This window comes from Chiloscyllium plagiosum, unplaced genomic scaffold (genome assembly GCF_037043375.1).
Source record: "Chiloscyllium plagiosum isolate Xiang-an unplaced genomic scaffold, Cpla_swu_hap1 HiC_scaffold_35, whole genome shotgun sequence".
Classification (NCBI taxonomy): domain Eukaryota; kingdom Metazoa; phylum Chordata; class Chondrichthyes; order Orectolobiformes; family Hemiscylliidae; genus Chiloscyllium; species Chiloscyllium plagiosum.
The window spans coordinates 10,158,325-10,177,199 of record NW_028270173.1 but is presented as its reverse complement, the minus strand read 5'-3'; the positions used below and the strand labels follow the sequence as shown (position 1 = coordinate 10,177,199).

General features: G+C 39.3%; 1 protein-coding gene across 1 annotated transcript in view; it reads right to left on the bottom strand.

Moving 5' to 3' along the window:
- Positions 1-2,801: 2,801 nt before the first annotated feature.
- Positions 2,802-18,875, bottom strand: part of neu1 (neuraminidase 1) — a 35,269-nt gene continuing 19,195 nt past the window's right edge. The window contains exons 2-6 of the mRNA XM_043678249.2: positions 16,836-17,025; positions 10,623-10,885; positions 6,542-6,724; positions 5,785-6,004; positions 2,802-4,693 (exon numbers count right to left, since the gene is read on the bottom strand). Coding sequence (XP_043534184.1) covers positions 4,485-4,693; positions 5,785-6,004; positions 6,542-6,724; positions 10,623-10,885; positions 16,836-17,025 — 1,065 coding nt within the window. The 3' untranslated portion in view covers positions 2,802-4,484. The remainder of the gene's footprint in view (positions 4,694-5,784; positions 6,005-6,541; positions 6,725-10,622; positions 10,886-16,835; positions 17,026-18,875) is intronic.

Sequence of the window (18,875 nt, the reverse complement as noted above, 5' to 3'; positions counted from 1 at the left end):
TGTAACCCCCTTTTTCAAGAAAGGATCAAGACAAAAGATGGAAAATTATAGGCCAATTAGCTTAACCTCGGTTGTTGGTAAAATTCTAGAATCCATCATTAAGGATGAGGTTTCTAAATTCTTGGAAGAGCAGGGTTGGATTAGAACAAGTCAACATGGATTTAGTAAGGGGAGGTTGTGCCTGACAAACCTGTTGGAGTTCTTTGAAGAGGTGACAAGTAGGTTAGACCGGGGAAACTCAGTGGATGTGATCTACCTAGACTTCCAAAAGGCCTTTGATAAGGTGCCACACGGGAGGCTGCTGAGCAAGGTGAGGGCCCATGGTGTTCAAGGTGAGCTACTGGTATGGATTGAGGATTGGCTGTCTGACAGAAGGCAGAGAGTTGGGATAAAAGGTTATTTTTCGGAATGGCAGCTGGTGACATGCCGTGTCCCGCAGGGTTCAGTGTTGGGGCCGCAGCTGTTCACATTATACATTAATGATCTGGATGAAGGGACTGGGGGCATTCTAGAGAAGTTTGCCGATGATACAAAGTTAGGTGGACAGGCAGGTAGTACTGAGGAAGTGGGGAGGCTGCAGAAGGATCTAGACAGTTTGGAGGAGTGGTCCACGAAATGGCTGATGGAATTCAATGTGAGCAAAAGCGAGGTCTTGCACTTTGGAAAAAAGAATACAAGCATGGACTACTTTCTAAACGGTGAGAAAATTTGTAAAGCCAAAGTACAGAGGGATCTGGGAGTGCTAGTTGAGGATTGTCTAAAGGTAAACATGCAGGTTGAGTCCGTGATTAAGAAAGCGAATGCAATGTTGTCAATTATCTCAAGAGGGTTGGAATATAAAAGCACCGTTGTGCTACTGAGACTTTATAAAGCTCTGGTTAGGCCCCATTTGGAGTACTGTGTCCAGGTTTGGTCCCCACACCTCAGGAAGGACATACTGGCACTGGAGATTCACACGGATGATCCCTGGAATGGTAGGTCTAACATATGAGGAACGGCTGAGGATCCTGGGATTGTATTCATTGGTGTTTAGAAGATTAAGGGGAGATCTAATAGAAACTTACAAGATAATACATGGCTTGGAGAGGGTGGACGCTAGGAAATTGTTTCCGTTAGGCAAGGAGACTAGGACCCGTGGACACAGCCTTAGAATTAGAGGGGGTCAATTCAGAACAGAAATGCGGAGACATTTCTTCAGCCAGAGAGTGGTGGGCCTGTGGAATTTATTGCCGCAGAGTGCAGTGGAGGCTGGGACGCTAAATGTCTTCAAGGCAGAAATTGATAAATTCTTGATGTCACAAGGAATTAAGGGCTACGGAGTGAATGCGGGTAAGTGGAGTTGAAATGCCCATCAGCCATGATTGAATGGCGGAATGGACTCGATGGGCCGATTGGCCTTACTTCCGCTCCTACGTCTTATGGTCTTATAAGCATTCTTGAGCCCCAAAGTGAGGTCCATCAGTAGTAGTGAGAGACTTGGTCTGAAATTAGGCATCATAGGGTCAGAGATGTATAGCATAGAAACAGACCCTTCGGTACAACTCATCCATGCTGACCAGATATCCTAAATTAATCTAGTCATATGTGCCACCATTTGACCCGTATCCTTCTACACCCTTCCTATTCATATACCTATCCATATGCTTTATAAATGTTGTAATTTTACCAGCCTCCACAAAATACCTCTGGCAGCTCATTCCTGACTTGCATCACCCTCTGCATGGAAAGGTTGTCCTTTAGGTCCCTTTTAAACCTTTACCCCCTCATTTTAAAGCTATGCCATCTAGTTTTGGACTCCCTCACTCTGGGAAAAATACCTGTCTAATTACCTTATCCATGCCCCTCAAAGTATTATAAACCTCTAAGGTCATCTGTCAGCCTCAGACTTTCCAGGGAAAATAGCACTAGTCTATTTAACGTCTGCTTAGAACTCAAATGCACCAACTCCGGCAACATCCTTGTAAATCTTTTCTGGACCCTTTCAAGTTTTACAAATCCTTCCTATAGCATGGAAACCAGAATTGCATGAAGCATTCCTATCTACCTAAGACTCCACTTTCAAGGAACTATGAACCTGCACTCTAAGATCTCTGTTCAGCAACAATCGCCCAGACCTTACCATTAAGTGTATAAGTCCTGCTTGATTTGCCTTTATAAAATGCAGCACTTCACGTTTATCTAAATTAAACTCCATTTGCCATTCCTTGGCCAATTGGCATATCTGATCAAGATCTCGTTGTAGTCTGAGGTAACATTCTTCGCTTTTCACTATACCTCCAATTTTGGTGTCAGCAGCAAACTTACTACCCATTCCTCCTGTGTTCATATCCAAATAATTTAAGTAATTGACAAAAAAGCAGCTGACCCAGTACTGATCCTGATATGGTAATACTGGTGGTTTGCTGATGCCAACTTGCATGGATAAATGGTGAAGTACGTTGTCTGTGGAGCACACAGGGAAGTTGTGAAGCCAAAGTTGGTTGAAGGCCCAGAGAAGCACTGTCAGTCAGTCACCATTTTGGAGAAAGCAAGGACTGCAGATGTTGGAGAGTCAGAGTCAGTTGAGTTTGGTCTAAAAGACTCCTTGGCATTTATAGTTAACAACAAAATTAACAACTTGGCATTTATATAGCTCCAATGTAACAAAATGTTTTAAGCCAGAAATTTAACAGCAATGTGACATGACAAATAAACAAGACAAGAGATCTGAAACACAAAAAGATATAGTTGCATCTTTTGTTGTGCTTGGCAACATTAAGTTTTTCATCATCTTGACAGAAAACGATTCTAGGAGGAACAGGTCACATTTTAGGCAAGTTATGAAATTTTATTGACAAGCAATCCAATTATTTGTACAAACAGTAACAATAAAAAAACATTAATTTGCATTTGTTCTGGTCAGCATCCAGGTTTTCTCTGAAAAAGAGATTTTCATAGTGTAATATTTTCCAGAAAAAATAACTCCATTAACAGAATGCAAAAGTAAAACAGGTATTGAAAATCATTTATATTTGCTTCATTGAACAGAAGGTACCTGAGCTAGATTCTGGGCTGGGTCCTCAAATATTTTAAAGTGGGACCTAATCCCAATTCTAATTTTAATATTAAGGATATTATCCTTAATCACCAATGGGCCTTATCAAATACAACCTTTTCAGTGTGCATATTAAAAATATCACCCCCCTTATTAAATAATAAAATCTGATTTATCTAATCAAATGAAACTCATATTTTCTTTAACCCCTCTTTCCTACACTAAAAGAAAGCGTCTTTTCTGAATGCAGTGATACTGACAGTAGGGTGCCACAAGCACCGACAACAGTCTGAAACCAAGGTATGCATCACATGCAAACGTAGACAGCATTTTCAGCAGCTATAGAAAAATGGAGGTTAATGCAATTGAAACCCATCACATAACTTAGCATCCAGATCTAAACATAGTTTGGCAAGAACTATCACCTGACAGGAGCAAAAACCATTGTTAATTGCTTGCTAGCCAGGTGTGCTGCAGTCAGTTATGGAACCCGTTAACTATTGCCTAGGTGTATATTTTGTTCAAGTATTTCTCCTTCATAGATACAAGCCAGCTATCTGCCAAATACCACTTTCTGATGTGGAGCTAAGACAAAGTCACACTAGCTAGAGTCAAGGAATTAAAATATACAAGTCTTTATTCTGAGGTGTCAGTCTGCTTAGCAGACCTTCACTTGAGGAGTGCTGCCCCATGTCTATACATCTCAAAAATATGGAATTGAGAAATGGCCACCTGACCCAAGCAGGTCAGCAGGTTAAGAAGCTACATAATATAACTTGGCACTTGGAACCGTCTGACAGAACTTTAAAGGATAGCTTTAAGTCTGTGATACAAATGTACTTTTTCTGAATGCTGTCTCCTACTAGGCTTTTATTGATGGTCTGACCTAGACCACCTCTGCTCCTAAATTGTATCTTTGTAACTATGTCCACATGCAAGTAAAAAACCTCATTTTCATTAAACTAAAGACACCAGTAGTACTCTTGAATTCTCCTGTTTTGGATTTTGACATACTGACAACTTCACCCAGCTAAACCCATTTTCTTATAAATGTTATTTTAAAAATATTTTAAAAGTGCAAATTTAGCAACAGCTTCAACATGGTCCTGGAGATGAAATACCAATAAAAAACAAAAGAGTTTAAGATCAGGTATAGAACAGGGCTGGCCACAAGTACAAACATTTCATAGTTGGTGATAAGTCCACATCACCTGCTCACCAGTAAATTAAGGAAAAACTACTTGTTGCAGAGAGAGAGGATGGTAAAGAAATTTGGAGTTTTCAAATGTTGATTTTAATTTAAAAACACAGCCTATTGTAAACAAAGCAATGAAAGCTAGCAATTTGTGTAGTGATATAAAAATAATTTTTTTCCTAATAAACTGGAGCCTGTGATTTCTTATGACTTGTTTAGATTGCACTCCCATGGAGATGGGGAGACAGTGGGCTTTTACTTAATGTGAATCTTCACAAATGATATGGATTCAGTTATGTCGTTCAGGCCCTTCTCAAAAACTAAGTAGATGTATTGCTCATTGCTTGAAGTATTGTTGGAGGTAGTCATGGAGGAATAACCACTTGGGCCAGGCCAGATCATTATTTTGTCCTTTACCCACGACTTTCCATTGTCATAACTCCATCTAAGAGTAAGGTTTATACCTAGGGATTAAACGAAAGAAAATATAGTGAATTAAAACATTGTATTACTCCAATTACAACAGAGGTGCAGTATCACAAACTATGTACCAAATCTTGCAAGAACAATACGCTTAGGTGAAACATTTGCCCTTGACTCTAAATATTTTCTTTATAAATTGCTAGAAGTGTGAGCAAATAATAGTGAGGTGAGGACCTTGGTGAATGATGGCACCATCAGACTGCCATCTGATTGAAAAAAAGATAGAAAGAAGCAAAGGAGGAATCAGGGTAAATTAGAATCAAATGAGGCAGGAAAACAATAAAGAAACCATAAGTAGATTGAAGAAGTGAGAAGACATAAATAAAAAAATGAGTTAAAAGAAAAAACTCACTTTAAAAAATACATAATTTACCATCTATATTTAAATCATGACATTATTGCTAGTTTCCCCTCAATCAGCATCACTAAAAGTAGATCGTCATATCATCTCGTTATTTGTAGAATCTTGCTTTGGGCAAATTCATTGCGATATTTCTTACAACAGGGCACAAATGCTCACTATCGTTGATTCCATCGGCCAAAATGCTTTGGGACCTCCTGATACAGTAAAGGTGCATTGAAAATTAAAATAATCATAGAATGTTCATTAATTTGTACAGTTATACGATGACCAGTTGTACTGATTGGATTAACCAAATCTAATTGCAGTTGTGGCTCTCTAAGTAAACTCTGTGTGAAAAGAAACAGATCACTAATTAACATGTGGCTCCACTTTGACCAATGTTTCCTTGAAATCATGTCTCACAAACTTGATTGAGTTTTTTGAAGAAATAAGAGAGGATTGATGAGGGCAGAGCAGTAGATGTGATCTATATGGACTTCAGTAAGGCGTTCAACAAGGTTCCCCATGGGAGACTGATCAGCAAGGTTAGATCTCATGGAATACAGGGGGAACTAGCCATTTGGATACAGAACTAGCTCAAAGGTAGAAGTCAGAGGGTGGTGGTGTACTTTGCATGTATGGTAGGATGTACTTAACCCCATGAGAGAATGCAAATATGATGGTACCCAGAAACATCAGCAGCGCCAGTGTCAGAATTGTGAGACTCACGTTTCACTGGGTTTGCAGGATTACTGAAGAAAACAATGTCATCTTTTACTAATACTCCAGCAGCCACAGCCGGGTCTATCAGAGTCTCGTCAAAGGTCACATTTTCTATTGGCAGGGACTCGCATGCATCATAACTCTTCACTATTATTCGGCAATGACAGTGGTAGAAATTCTGATTCCTTGCGTTAATCACCACAGTACCATCCGATAATTCATAGGGCTTTAAAAAGATGACAAAAACAAACAAGTTCTTTTACTTCAATTAAATATCAAAAACCAATAATTACCACTGAAAAGGGAACAGTGTCCCATTTAACCCGCATTAAGAACCGTCAATCATACAAACATCAGAAATATGAACATGCTCAGCCATCAGTATATTTATGACTGATCTTATCTTGACGTCAGCTCCACTTTTCTTGCCTGCCATCCATAACTCCAGAGTCTCCTGTAGGCCAATATTTATTTGATTCAGCCTTGAATATAGTCAATGGTTCCAATACTCTATGGTATGGAGAACTTAACAGATAAGCAAGTTCTGAGAGAAGAAATTCCTTCTCATTACTATTTTAAATGGCCACTCCTTATTCTAAATTATACCCTCTCGTTTTAGATTTCCCTTTACTCTGGAACTCAACGTTTTAGTATTGAACTTGCCCAAGAGGCAAATGGATTGACCCCTTTCCTCACCGCCACTGAATTGACTACTTGTTCCCTCATCAGAAATGCTTCATGTCAACAGGAAAGAGATTATTACCTGGTTTTCATCTGGATTGAAGTCAAAGAATTTTTTTGGCTGATCGAAGGGAATTCCCTTCAGACTCCCTCCATTCTTCCATGTCTTGCCATGGTCATCACTGAAAAGGCAGAATATTCCATCTTCCTCAATTGTCCCATGTCCACAAACGATCAAACGGCCTTTCTTTGGATTGTATCTTTTCTATAAAAAAATTTCTGTATTGTGAGAAAATGACCAGAACTTTAGGGAGCTGCAAGCTTGGTTTATTGGCACGAAAAACAAATCTTGGAGAGACCAACACAAAAAAGGCAGTGAATTCTATGAAAAACTGCAATGAAACCAAATATTCAGCAACACCTATAACTGGTAGTCAGTGTCATGCTCTAGACTACTCTGCAAGATGATGACATAGCCCTCATACTTTAAGAATATCCTGAAGCAATTACTGCTGGCAACATTTGAAAATGGACATCTTTGATTTAGACGTTTCTTCATCAGCTATTATACTGGAGGTATTTTGTTTAAACTGCATTGTAACTTGACATGCTCTTCCAGGTGTCAGCACAGGTAGATAGGGCACTGAAGGTAATATACAGGATGCTTATCTTCATTGGGTGGGACATTGGATATAGGAGCAAGGAAGTCTCGTTACAATTTGATAAACATGGTTTTGGCCACAGATGGAACACTGTGTGCAGGTCTGATCACCACACTATTGGAACTCAAGATTAGACTGGAGAGGACAGAAAGCATATTTACCAGGACATTAGCTATAGATATAATGGAACATGCTGTCTGAGGGAGTGGTGGAGGGCAAGTACTCTTGCAACATTTGAGAAACATCTGAATGAGTACTTAAAATGCCAAAACATCATAGACGGTGGACCAAGTACAAGTAAATAGGATCAGTTTGGTGTTTGTTGGTCAGCACAGTAAATGGGATTAGTTTGGTGTTTGTTGGTGGGCTAAAGGGCCTGTTTCTATGCTGTATGATTTTATGACTCTATAACTCTAAAGAAGCAACTAAATGAAAACTTTTCACTCCCCAACAGCAGAACATACTACCTTGGAGTGCAAATCACTAAACTGTTATTTGTAATTGTCATTAAAGTATGGTTTATAATTAAAAACATTCAGCAGTCTTATCCACTTAAGGTAAAGTTTGATTGCATTGCTGTTCATTTCTACTATTTATAATCAAACAAAACAGGATGGGATTGATGATGAGAGTGTGGTGCTGGAAAAGCAGAGCAGGTCAGGTAGTATCCGAGGAGCAGGAGAACCAACATTTCGGGCAAAAGCCCTTCATCAGAAATATTCCTGATGAAGGGCTTTTGCCCAAAACATCGATTCTCCTGCTCCTCAGATGCTGCCTGACCTGTTGTGCTTTTCCAGCACCACACTCTCAACTCTAATCTCCAGCATCTGCAGTCTTCACTTTCTTCAGGATGGGAGTGACAACCAATGCAAAACCTTAAGGATTTTTTTAACCATAAAGCAAGTTATTCCAGAAATCACTTGTGTACATTTTCTGCAGTTACAACGGTTCAAGATTAATTTTGCCCAGATAAGACTCTGCTAATAAAACTGATCAGATCAAAATTGTGCAATTCGACTTGTACAGTAAAGTAATGTATGAAATAGGAGCTGACGTAAATTATTTGACCCTTTGAATTCATACACCAAAGAACTATCTCAGCACCACTTTTCTAAAGTGATCCTTTACTTCTCAATTCTGGCTATATTGGGGGAAAAAAAACAAACACACAATCTCCATCTTGAATACACTTCAATGTACGGTATTCTAAAAATCCATAACATGCTGAGCTGAGGAACCCCTGATCTCATTCTGAAATACCAGAATTTGTATCCCAAGAATTTGATTCCTACTTCTGGCCTTCCCAGCAAAAGGAATCCCAGCATCTATCATATTATGCCCCTTAAAAAATTTACATTTTAATGCGGTCACCTGTCAGGTTTCCAAATTCCACTGAAGAGAGTTTACTGAATCTGTGTATTGGATAAACACTACCTCATCCCTTGAATCAGTCCAGTGTATCATTGTTGTAGTTTCTCCAAGACAGAAATAGCCTTCATATTTCTAGTTAATGGTTGTACTGGACAAGTTAGATCCCAAAAGTGAAACCTGAGTTGATAGATCACACATTTTATTTTTGCAATTTGATTACTGTGATGGGCACTGAACATATTTACAGGAGGGCCCCAGTGTTCTTTTAACAAAAGAATACAATTTATACTAAAGAAAGATAATTTAGAAAAATCTTAAAAAGCAAAAGGAAAAAAATGAACCAATGATATTCTTTACAGTTACTCAATCCTAATAAAGTATCACTTCTGTCTTGAATTGAAGATTTCTTATTCAACTATCTCTTTCCAATCTTTACCTAGCTGCTGAAACTGTTCAGGCCAACCTCCCAGCTCTGACAGATCTGTCTTTTAGTTCTGTCAACAAGGACAGTTCTAGGGGCAGCACAGTGGCTCAGTGGTTAGCACTGCTGCCTCACAGCACCAGGGTCGCAGGTTCAATTCCAGCCTCGGAATTTGCACATTTTCCCAGAGTCTGGGTGGGTTTCCTCCACAGTCCAAAGATGTGCAGTTCAGGTGAATTGGCCATGCTAAATTGTCCATAGTGTTAGGTGTATTAGTCAGCGGGAAATGGGTCTGGCTGGTTTGCTCTTCGGAGGGTCGGTGTGAACATGTTGGGCCGAATGTAGGGAATCTAATCTAATCTATAAACTAGATTCAGTCTACAAATTTATACAATCTAAAAAAAAATGTTTTAAACTGCCCTTATACTATGATGATTTATCTTCTCCAGAACTAAATTTACCAGTGGCCCTTGTCCATCTGCTTTGTGTAGGTCATGAAGCTCAACAATGTAAATACTCAGCAATTAACAACCGATTGAGACACTTATCTCAAGCCACCTATCTTGGAAATAACGTTTGAACTGACTTCAAAAATAAATTTCTGACCTCTTCAACAACAAGTCACCTTCATAGAAATGACACTAAGATTTATTTTGTTTCCCTTCTGAATTAAATCTCTCAAAGAATAACAATATATTCCAATATATCATTTCTTTTGTCATAAATGTCAGTACACCATTTATTTCCCCAAATACTTGTGACACCTGCATGTTAGCTTCCTTAGACTTTTGTACAAGAAAACCAGGTCACCCCCCGAATGCCAACATTTCAAAGACCAAAGAATGGTATAAAAGATGGAGAGAGAGAGAGAACAGGAAGTGTTCTCTCACCATCTTTTAAAAAGCATTGCTTATTTTTTTCTTCTATATTGAATAATTAAACTCTTTCTGATCTCTCTAGTTTATAACTATCTTTGTATAATCAGAATTATAATGTGTTACAGACTGTTTCCTTCATCTCAATCATGGATTAGAATGTAAATAGCTGAGGCATAAGTATTTTACTTGTTGGTGACCTCTAGTTGAAGCTTGCCAATCTTTAAGTGATCTATTTAGTGCAATAGTGTGTTACCCTTCAACCAGTCTTCAATTCATGCTGACATGTTATCTTCAATCCAGTTTTCTGTAATAACTTATATGATACCTCTTCAAATTGTGCTCATTGCTTAGGCTTCTCCTCAGCAGTACGCACATTGGAAAATTATTTTCATCCCAGAAAAAGTTAATTTATTTAAAAAAACTGATCAGGGTACACTGAAGTAGTGGACGATTATGTCTTTAGGACCTTTTATATCGCTTTCAGTTATTTTTAAATCAAGGTATTCAAATGGAAAGCTCAATGTTCCCCATTAAGCTGCTTATTTAGACTCAAATTTCAGCTGTATCAATGGAAGTACATCAAATTACTACTCAATAATTTTCCTTCTTTTAAAAAGTAGAGATTATGTTTTGTCACACTACTAGGCTGACTGCATTGATGTGTGAGATTATGTAATTTTTTTGCGGAGATTTTAAGTGTAACCTAACGAGCACAATTCCAACTGCATTGTGAATTTCACAAATTAGCTCAAAACAAAAACTCTAGGTCACGTGATTATTCATGTGCCTACAAGTTCCCCTTGTATGTGTTCTCCCTCTGATTTCACTCACCTGAATACCAGCTCCAGGCCCAGGTGCAAACATTTTTGTGCCAATCATTTCAGACAGGTTTCTTGGTTGGCTCCAGGTTCTCCCATCATCTTGACTCTCAATTAATAGTGTGCTGGAAACATTACAGTGATAGTAGTGGGCACATATGGTGTACATGATGAAAATGAGATCCTTCTCTTCATCAACCAATATTACTCCCAAGTTCAGGCCATCAGTCTTTGAACCATCATCATCAAGGAAGGTGGTTGGGCTCCAGGTTTCACCTGAATAAGAAAATTATGAAGTGAAGTAACAATGTTAGGGATTGAAATTCTCTATCACTTCAAGCATCATGTTTCCATTCACAAGTATTGGACTCAATTTTAATAGCACACCAGCTGACATTTGCAATATACTCATTGGCGACTGTTATGGGTAAAGGTGTGAACAGGTGATTTGCATTGTAGTGTAACCAATTGTGAGTGATGAGCTGAAAAAAAAACAAGATCATGAGACTCAGTCACATGTGGCCTTGTAAATGTTGTATCAGAAACCCCAGGCCCTTACATATTTATTTCCAGTACCACTCATGTCCTCACAAGTTTTTTTAAATTGAATTGTTCAGTAACTGGCTGTCACTAAGTATGGCACCTCACCTGAAATAATCCAATAGGATGTATAGGTAGGCTCACTGATTGTGTGCAAATTAGTATAAAACCAAGATGAATTTAACACATTATCAAGCTCATCAATTTCTTATCACCCATTGTACGTATTGTGGATCTACCTACAGCACATGGACTGCACTAGTTCAAGACGACAGCTCACCACACCACTGTCTCGAGGGCAAGCAGGGATGAGCAATAAATGTTGGCCAGCCAGCAATGTCCACATCCCATGAGTGAATAAAAAAAAACCTCTTGGTGTTCTGCTGGAACAGCTATGGTTCAGTAATGATTGCTACTGCTGATTGCTGTGTAGTGACTCCCCTCCTGACAATATTAGTTTGCAAGAATCTGTGTTAGGATCATTACAGATTAAATTATTCACCACCACAACCAAATTTTCTAATTATTAGAAGTCTATGATTCATTTATCATTGAAGTTGCACAATGCCCTTCGGGAGGGAATTCCAAGACTTTGACCAAGTGACAGTAAAGGAATGGCAAAATAATTCCAAGTCGGGATGATGAGTGGCTTGGAGGGAAACTTGCAGATGGTGGTGTTCCCATGTATCTGATGCCCTTGTCTTTCTGAATGGAAGTGGTTGTGGGTTTGGAAGGTACTGTCTGAAGTGCATATTGTAGATAGTACACAGTGCTCCTACTGAGCATCGGTGGTGGAGGGAATAATGCCAATTAAGTAGGTTGCTTTGTCCTGGATGGTCAAGCTTCTTGAGTATTGTTGGAGCTGCATCCATCCAGGCAAGTGGGAGTATCATACTCCTGCCTTGTGCCTTGTAGACGGTTGACAGACTCTGGGGATAAAAGAGGTAAAAACAATGACTGCAGATGCTGGAAACCAGATTCTGGACTGGTGGTGCTGGAAGAGCACAGCAGTTCAGGCACCACCAGCTGTGCTCTTCTAGCACCACTAATCCAGGCTCTGGGGAGTCATGTGGTGAATGACATCCCACAGTATTCTTAGCCTCTGACCGGCTCTTGCAGCCACTGTTTACATAGCAAGTCCGGTTGAGCTTCTGGTCAGTGGAACCCCAGGATGCTGATAGTGGGAAAGTCAGTGATGATAATTCTAATGAATGTCAAGTGACAGTGGTTCGATCATCTCATTGTCTGGCACTTGTGTGGTGTGAATGTAACTTCCTACATGTTAGTCTGAGCCAGGACTTTGTCCAGATCTTGTTGCATTTGAACATTAACTCCTCAGATACTGAAGAGTCCTGAATGGTGCTGAACATTGTGCAATCATGGGCAAACATCCCCACTTTTGACTTTATGATGAAAGGAAGGTCATTGATGAAGCAGCTGAATCACCCAGAGGAACACAGCAGAGATATTCTGCAGCTGAGATGATTGACCTCCAGAAACCACAACCATCTTCCTATGTCCCAGGTATGACTCCAGCTAGCCAAGAGTTTGCCTCAATTCTTATTGATTCCAATTTTTCTGAGGGTTACTTGATGCTGCACTTGGCCGAATGGGGCCTTGATGTCAAAGGCTGTCACTCTCACCTCACCTCTGCAATTCAGCTCTTTTGTCCAGGTTTGAACCAAGGCTGTAATGAGATCAGGAGCTGAGTGGCCCTGGTGGAACCCAAACGAGGCATCATTGAGCAGATTATTGCTAAGCAGGTGCTGCTTGATAACACTGTTAATGACACCTTCCATCACTTTACCGACTATCGAGACTAGACTATCGGGGATGGTAATTGGCCAAGATGGATTAATCTGCTTTCTCAGACTATACCTGGGCAATTTTCCACATTGTTGGGTAGATGCTAATGTTATAACATTGGCTCAAAGAACAGCAGGGTCTGGAGCACTTGTCTTCAGTACTATTGCTGGAATGTTGTCAGGGTGTTGTGTTTCTGTAGTGTAGCGGTTATCACGTTTGCCTAATGCATGAAAGGTCCCTGGTTGACCAGGTTAACACCTCAATTTTAGGTATGCCCAGTACTCTCCTGGCATGCCCTCCTGATCTTTCCATTAAACTAGGTTTCATCTCCTGTATTGAAGGTAATGGTAGAGTAGGGCCATGAGTTTGCAGATTGTGCCGGAGTGCTTCCGATGGTCCACAGTCTAGCAATAAAACTACTAGACCATTGTGCCCCTACGAAGTACTATTGATAAAAATATAGAATCATTCTCGTCTGCTCGGCTCAGTTCCACATTAGGTCATTGAACCACTGGATACTATTTTCACTAATTGATTCTTCCCACAGTACAAAATTAACTTGAGAGCACCTGACATTAACAAAGACAATTGGTTACCAGACAAGAGATTTAAACTGCGATTCTTCCAGGATTACAATCACAGATGGTGAAACTGTAGAAATACATTCAACACAATCACAGAAACTGACAGTAAATCAGGAAGAACATTTTGCTTCATGCAAACAGTGAAGTGCACTGGTGCTTGTTCTTTGCTGAGTTCTTTGTTCTTTTCTGTAGTCTTTGAGATATATTTCTCTTAACTGCCTTCTTAGGTAGACATAGAAAATGCTATTATATTACTTTCAAGTGGATACCCAATCTTGAGTTGCTAGATCTGTCTGAAGTCTGGTACATTTTGTATGGTGCTAAAGCTGCAGAATATGCTAGTTATTCTCAATGTGAACGCGTGACTTCATCTCCTCAAATACTGTGCAGTGACCAATTGTCAGTACTGTCAGAAGATGCATCTGCTGCTGGCAGATTGTTGAGGATGAGTTCATGTACGTTTTTCCTTCACCACCTGCCATACACCCAGACAAACAGCTCCGTCTTTTAGGATTTGACCAGGTCAGTCAGTAGTGCTGCTGCTGAGTCATTCTTGATTGCGCACATTGAAATCCACTCCCAGAGTACATTCTGTGCCCTTGCTACCCTCAGTGTTTCTTCCAAGTGGTGTTCAATACAGCGGAGTACTGATTCAACAACTGAGGGAGGACAGGACGTGGTAACCAGCAGCAAGTTTCCTTGCTTATGTTTAAACTGTAGCCATAAGACCTCATGGGATCCTGAGTTGATGTTGAGGACTCCCATGGCAACTCCCTCCCAACTGGACATAATAATGCCACCACTTCTGCCTGTCGGTCCTGTCGGTGGGAGAGGACATATGAGGTGATTGTGATGGTGGTATCTCGGACGGAGTCATTCTCATAGAATCTTAACTTTCAGAAAATGTCATGCTGTTGCTGAACTACTCTAAGACAAATCTCCTAATTTTGCCACTAGCTCTCAGATATTGGTAAAGGAGCACTTTGCTCAGTCGGATGTTTTTGCTGATGAGGTTTCCAGTGCATGGTTCGATACCAGGTGGTTTGCAGAGTTTTATTTCTTTGAGGCTTCATTGTGATTGATATAACTGCTTGCTATGCCATTTCAGAGGGCAGTTGAGAGTCAACCACATTGCTGTGGGTCTGGAATCACAGGTTGGCCAGAGCATGTGATGATGGCAGATTTCATTCCCTCTTGGTCATCAGTGAGTCAGATTGCTTTTTCCTGACAATTGACAATGGTTTCATGGTAATCAGAAGATTCTTAATTCCATTTTTTTTTGTTAAAATTGAACTCTTAGCAGGATTCAAGTTCGGGTCGCTAGAACATTAGCCGAGTTTCTGGATTAATAGTCCAGCAATAATACCACTAGATCATTGTGCCCCTACTTGGTATTGTTGATTAGAATAAAGAATCTTCCGAATCTGCTTGGCTCAGTTGCACGTTAGATCATTGAACCACTGGATGCTATTATCACTAATTGATTCTTAGTGCAAACTTTACTTGAGAGTATCTGACATTAACAACAGCAATTGGTTACCAGACAAGAGATTTAAACTGTGAATCTTCCAGGATTACAATCACAGATGGTGACAACTGTAAAAATACGTTCAACACAGTCAAAGAACCTGACAGTAAATCAGGAAGAACATTTTGCTTCATGCAAGCAGTCAGAAAACAGCGAAATGCACGGGTGCTTCTTTATTGCTGATTCTGTAGTCTTTCTGAGATATATTTCTCCTAACTGCCCTCTCAGGTGGATGTATAAAATTCTATTATATTTCAACGAAGAGAAGCCAGGGAGTTATTCTTGGTGTCTAGCATATATTTATATATTAACTAATATATTAATAATGGGAACTCGCTGTTTGTAAATCGGTTGCTGTATTTCTTACATTTAAACAGTAACTACACTTCAAAAATGCTAATTTTATGCAAAGCTGTTTGGGCCATATTGAGGCTGTGAAAGGCAACAGGTATTTGCAGTATCATTCTCTTTAACATAGGTCCAGAAATGAGCAAGATTACAAATCATTCAAAACTGTGGAAACTTGTTACTGGGGATTTAAAAACAAACAATTTGGCATTTCACACCAGAGCATTGTATATTTTCTATGAAATCCAGAAAGCACCAACAAGTTTGTTCGCAACAGTTAGTTTTAAACCATATCCGAAACATCTGAGCATGTGAAGTAAGTACTTCAATTGTGGACTTCATAAAACATGAACAGGGGGAAGAGCAGAAAGATAACTCTGGCCATATTCAATTTTAGATTAGATTACTTACAGTGTGGAAACAGGCCCTTCGGCCCAACAAGTCCACACCAACCCTCCGAAGAGCAACCCACCCAGACCTATTCCCCTGCGTTTACCCCTTCACTAACACTACGGGCAATTTAGCGTGGCCAATTCACCTAACTTGCACATTTTTGGACTGTGGGAGGAAACCAGAGCACCCGGAAGAAACCCATGCAGACACAGGGAGAATGTGCAAACTCCACACAGACAGTTGCCTGAGGCAGGAATTGAACCCGGGTCTCTGGCGCTGTGAGGTAGCAGTGCTAACCACTGTGCCACCGTGGTTTTGCAACTGGAATCCTTCTGCTTTAGAAGGTTAAATTAAGATATGCTTTTATCTTTGCAGAGCATTCAGGTTCAATCTGAACTTTGGTCTTTTAGCTGATGTACCTTCTATGAAGCAAATCAGAGGAGAAGACAACTTGTTCATTCCCCACAGAAGACAGGAGAGGTTACAGCGGCCAGTATTTACAATAATACAATTCTTGACCAGTGCAAAGGTCAGAATTTCATCATTCACAGTTCACTCACCTTCTACTTCTCCTATTACACTCTTCTTCTAAGTGCTTTTCATCAGCTAATTGTTTCAGATCCACTTTTTTTTTAGAAAAAGGGATTCAGTAGTGATCCATAGATTTAATTCCTTTTTGTTTTCCCCTCTTATTCCAAATATCCCAGTGGTATGATTTAAAGCAGCATTAGTTCAGAAAACAATTGCTTTATGTGTAGTCTGTTCTTAAATTCAGAAACATATGTTTGAACTGTGTAAAATTATTGAATGCTTTCGGATTGGAAGTGTTGCCCAATTTGTTTAGTCAACCACATTTCTGTATCTAAATATGAATATATGCCAATTCCCTTCAGCATTTGAATAGTTCAATTGTCAGAACCAAAAGAAAAATTTGATTATCAAACTGTACAGCCTAATTAGGGAGTTATTCTGTTGACAGAAATCAATGATTCAAACAGCCCTTTCATTCCTTAACAAAGTTAATCACCTTTATCAGTAGATGTGCGGACAGCAATGAACTTAGCACCAATATCTGCCGATGAATGCTTTCTAGCTTCTGCCACAGCTATGAGGTTATTACGAGGTGTGACTGCAATAAGGGGGATCCTAAAGGTGTCAACATGGCCAACCATACCACTTATCCACAGTAACTGTTCACTTTCAACCAGTGGCTTGATCTGGAAAGAGAAGGAAAATGATGAATTGTGTTACACAACATACCAGTTTACATGACCTCTGTCAATGGGAACGATTAATGGTTAAATTACCAGGACACGTTGCATTGACTGGGCTTACATTCTTTTAAGTGTATAAGATCTAACTGAAGTTTTTCAATGGATAGAGAACTTGATACGGTAGACTAACACACTGTTTCCGTTTATGGAAGAATCCAGCTTAGCTAGTTCAGGGTAACTTGAGGAGGCAGTTCCTCTCAAAACAAAAGGGTGCTGGAAATCTGTAAACTTTCACAATCAAAAAAAATTTTGTCTGAGAGCAAATCGTAAATTATAAAACCCAGATTAATGATACACTTGACTGACAAAAATATATGATATAGAATCAGGACAGAGATAAACACAGCCATGATTATCAGAATGATAGAAAACTAACTGCAGATTGTGCCCAATTCCTGTTCTGATTGTAATTTTTAAAAAATATGATTCCAAGAAGCAATATTTTCCAGTTAAAAGAAAACTTCAGAAGCTACAGAGACAGATTTTGGACAAAAATTGTTGAACCCCATTTTAATTGTAACTCTTGTTTCAGTATTGCACTAGTGAACGAGGGAGAACCAAAAAACATCATCTGAGAATGGATCTTTATCAGAATTGGGTGTAGAACAATAGCACGGAGTCAGAGTGCAGGAACCTGTACTATCAGATACTCACAGCCAATACTAGAAATGTGGGAAAATTGCTTTTCTATGTTGTTCACTTTTCAGTTCAGAAATATGAAATGTGTTGTAGAACAGATAGTTTGTGTATTTTGGATTTTACCAATCTTTGATGCACCTATTAAGCCAAAAGAATTTTTTTTCTAATGTCTGTTGCTGGTACGATCAGTTATGTAGAATTTCAGTACAGTAGTACTGAACTGGAAACACAGTTGTGATAGATTGCAGAAGTCAGTTTCTGGACTGGCATTAGAATCTAAACATGTTTATCAATATTTATAGAATATATGTTCATAAATGAGAGAGATTAATATGGTTTGGAAGACTGCACCTGAACACGTTTGTTCAAACATACACTGACTGTGAATGAAAGTATGAACGTAAAACTCCAAAATATGGGGTATTCCATTAAAATGAAGATGGCTTTTTAATCCCTCCAGAGATTTAGGAGCCTGTGAAACTCCCAGAGAGCAGTGAAGGTAAGGGTCATTTTAAAGGCACAGGTTGATAGATTCTTGACAAATAAGGAAGTCAAAGTTTATTAGAAATGGACTTGAGATTGTAATTAGACCAGACATGATCTTCATGAATGGTAGATTAGGCTTGATGGGCTAAGCGCTGCCACGTGATGAAGGGGCTGTGCTTTGAAAGCTAGAACTTCCAAACAAACCTGTTGAACTATAACCTGGTGCTGTGTGATTTTTAACTTGAACTAATAGAAGTCAGAGTTGGAACAAGTGGAGCATTTTCAGAATGGCAACTTATAAATATTGTAGCGCAACAGATCAGTACTGGGACCATCATTATTTACTAAAATATTAGTATATTTACAAAATATATTAATGATTTGGGTGAGGAAAGTTTGCACATGACAAAAGTAGGTGGAAAAGCAACTGGTCAGGATCGTACAGTCTGCAAAAATAACTGAGTTGGCAAAAAAGTGGCTGATGGATATAATGTGCTCAAATGTGAGGTTATGAAACTTGGCATCAAGAGTAGAGGTCCTGAATATTATTTAAATGGAGAAAGACGCTACAGAACAGAAGTGTTCAGGACTCCTCATTCATAAACTTCAGTTTGAGGAAGTGTCACTGGATCTGAAATATTAATTGATCTGATCCTTCCCAAAGATGC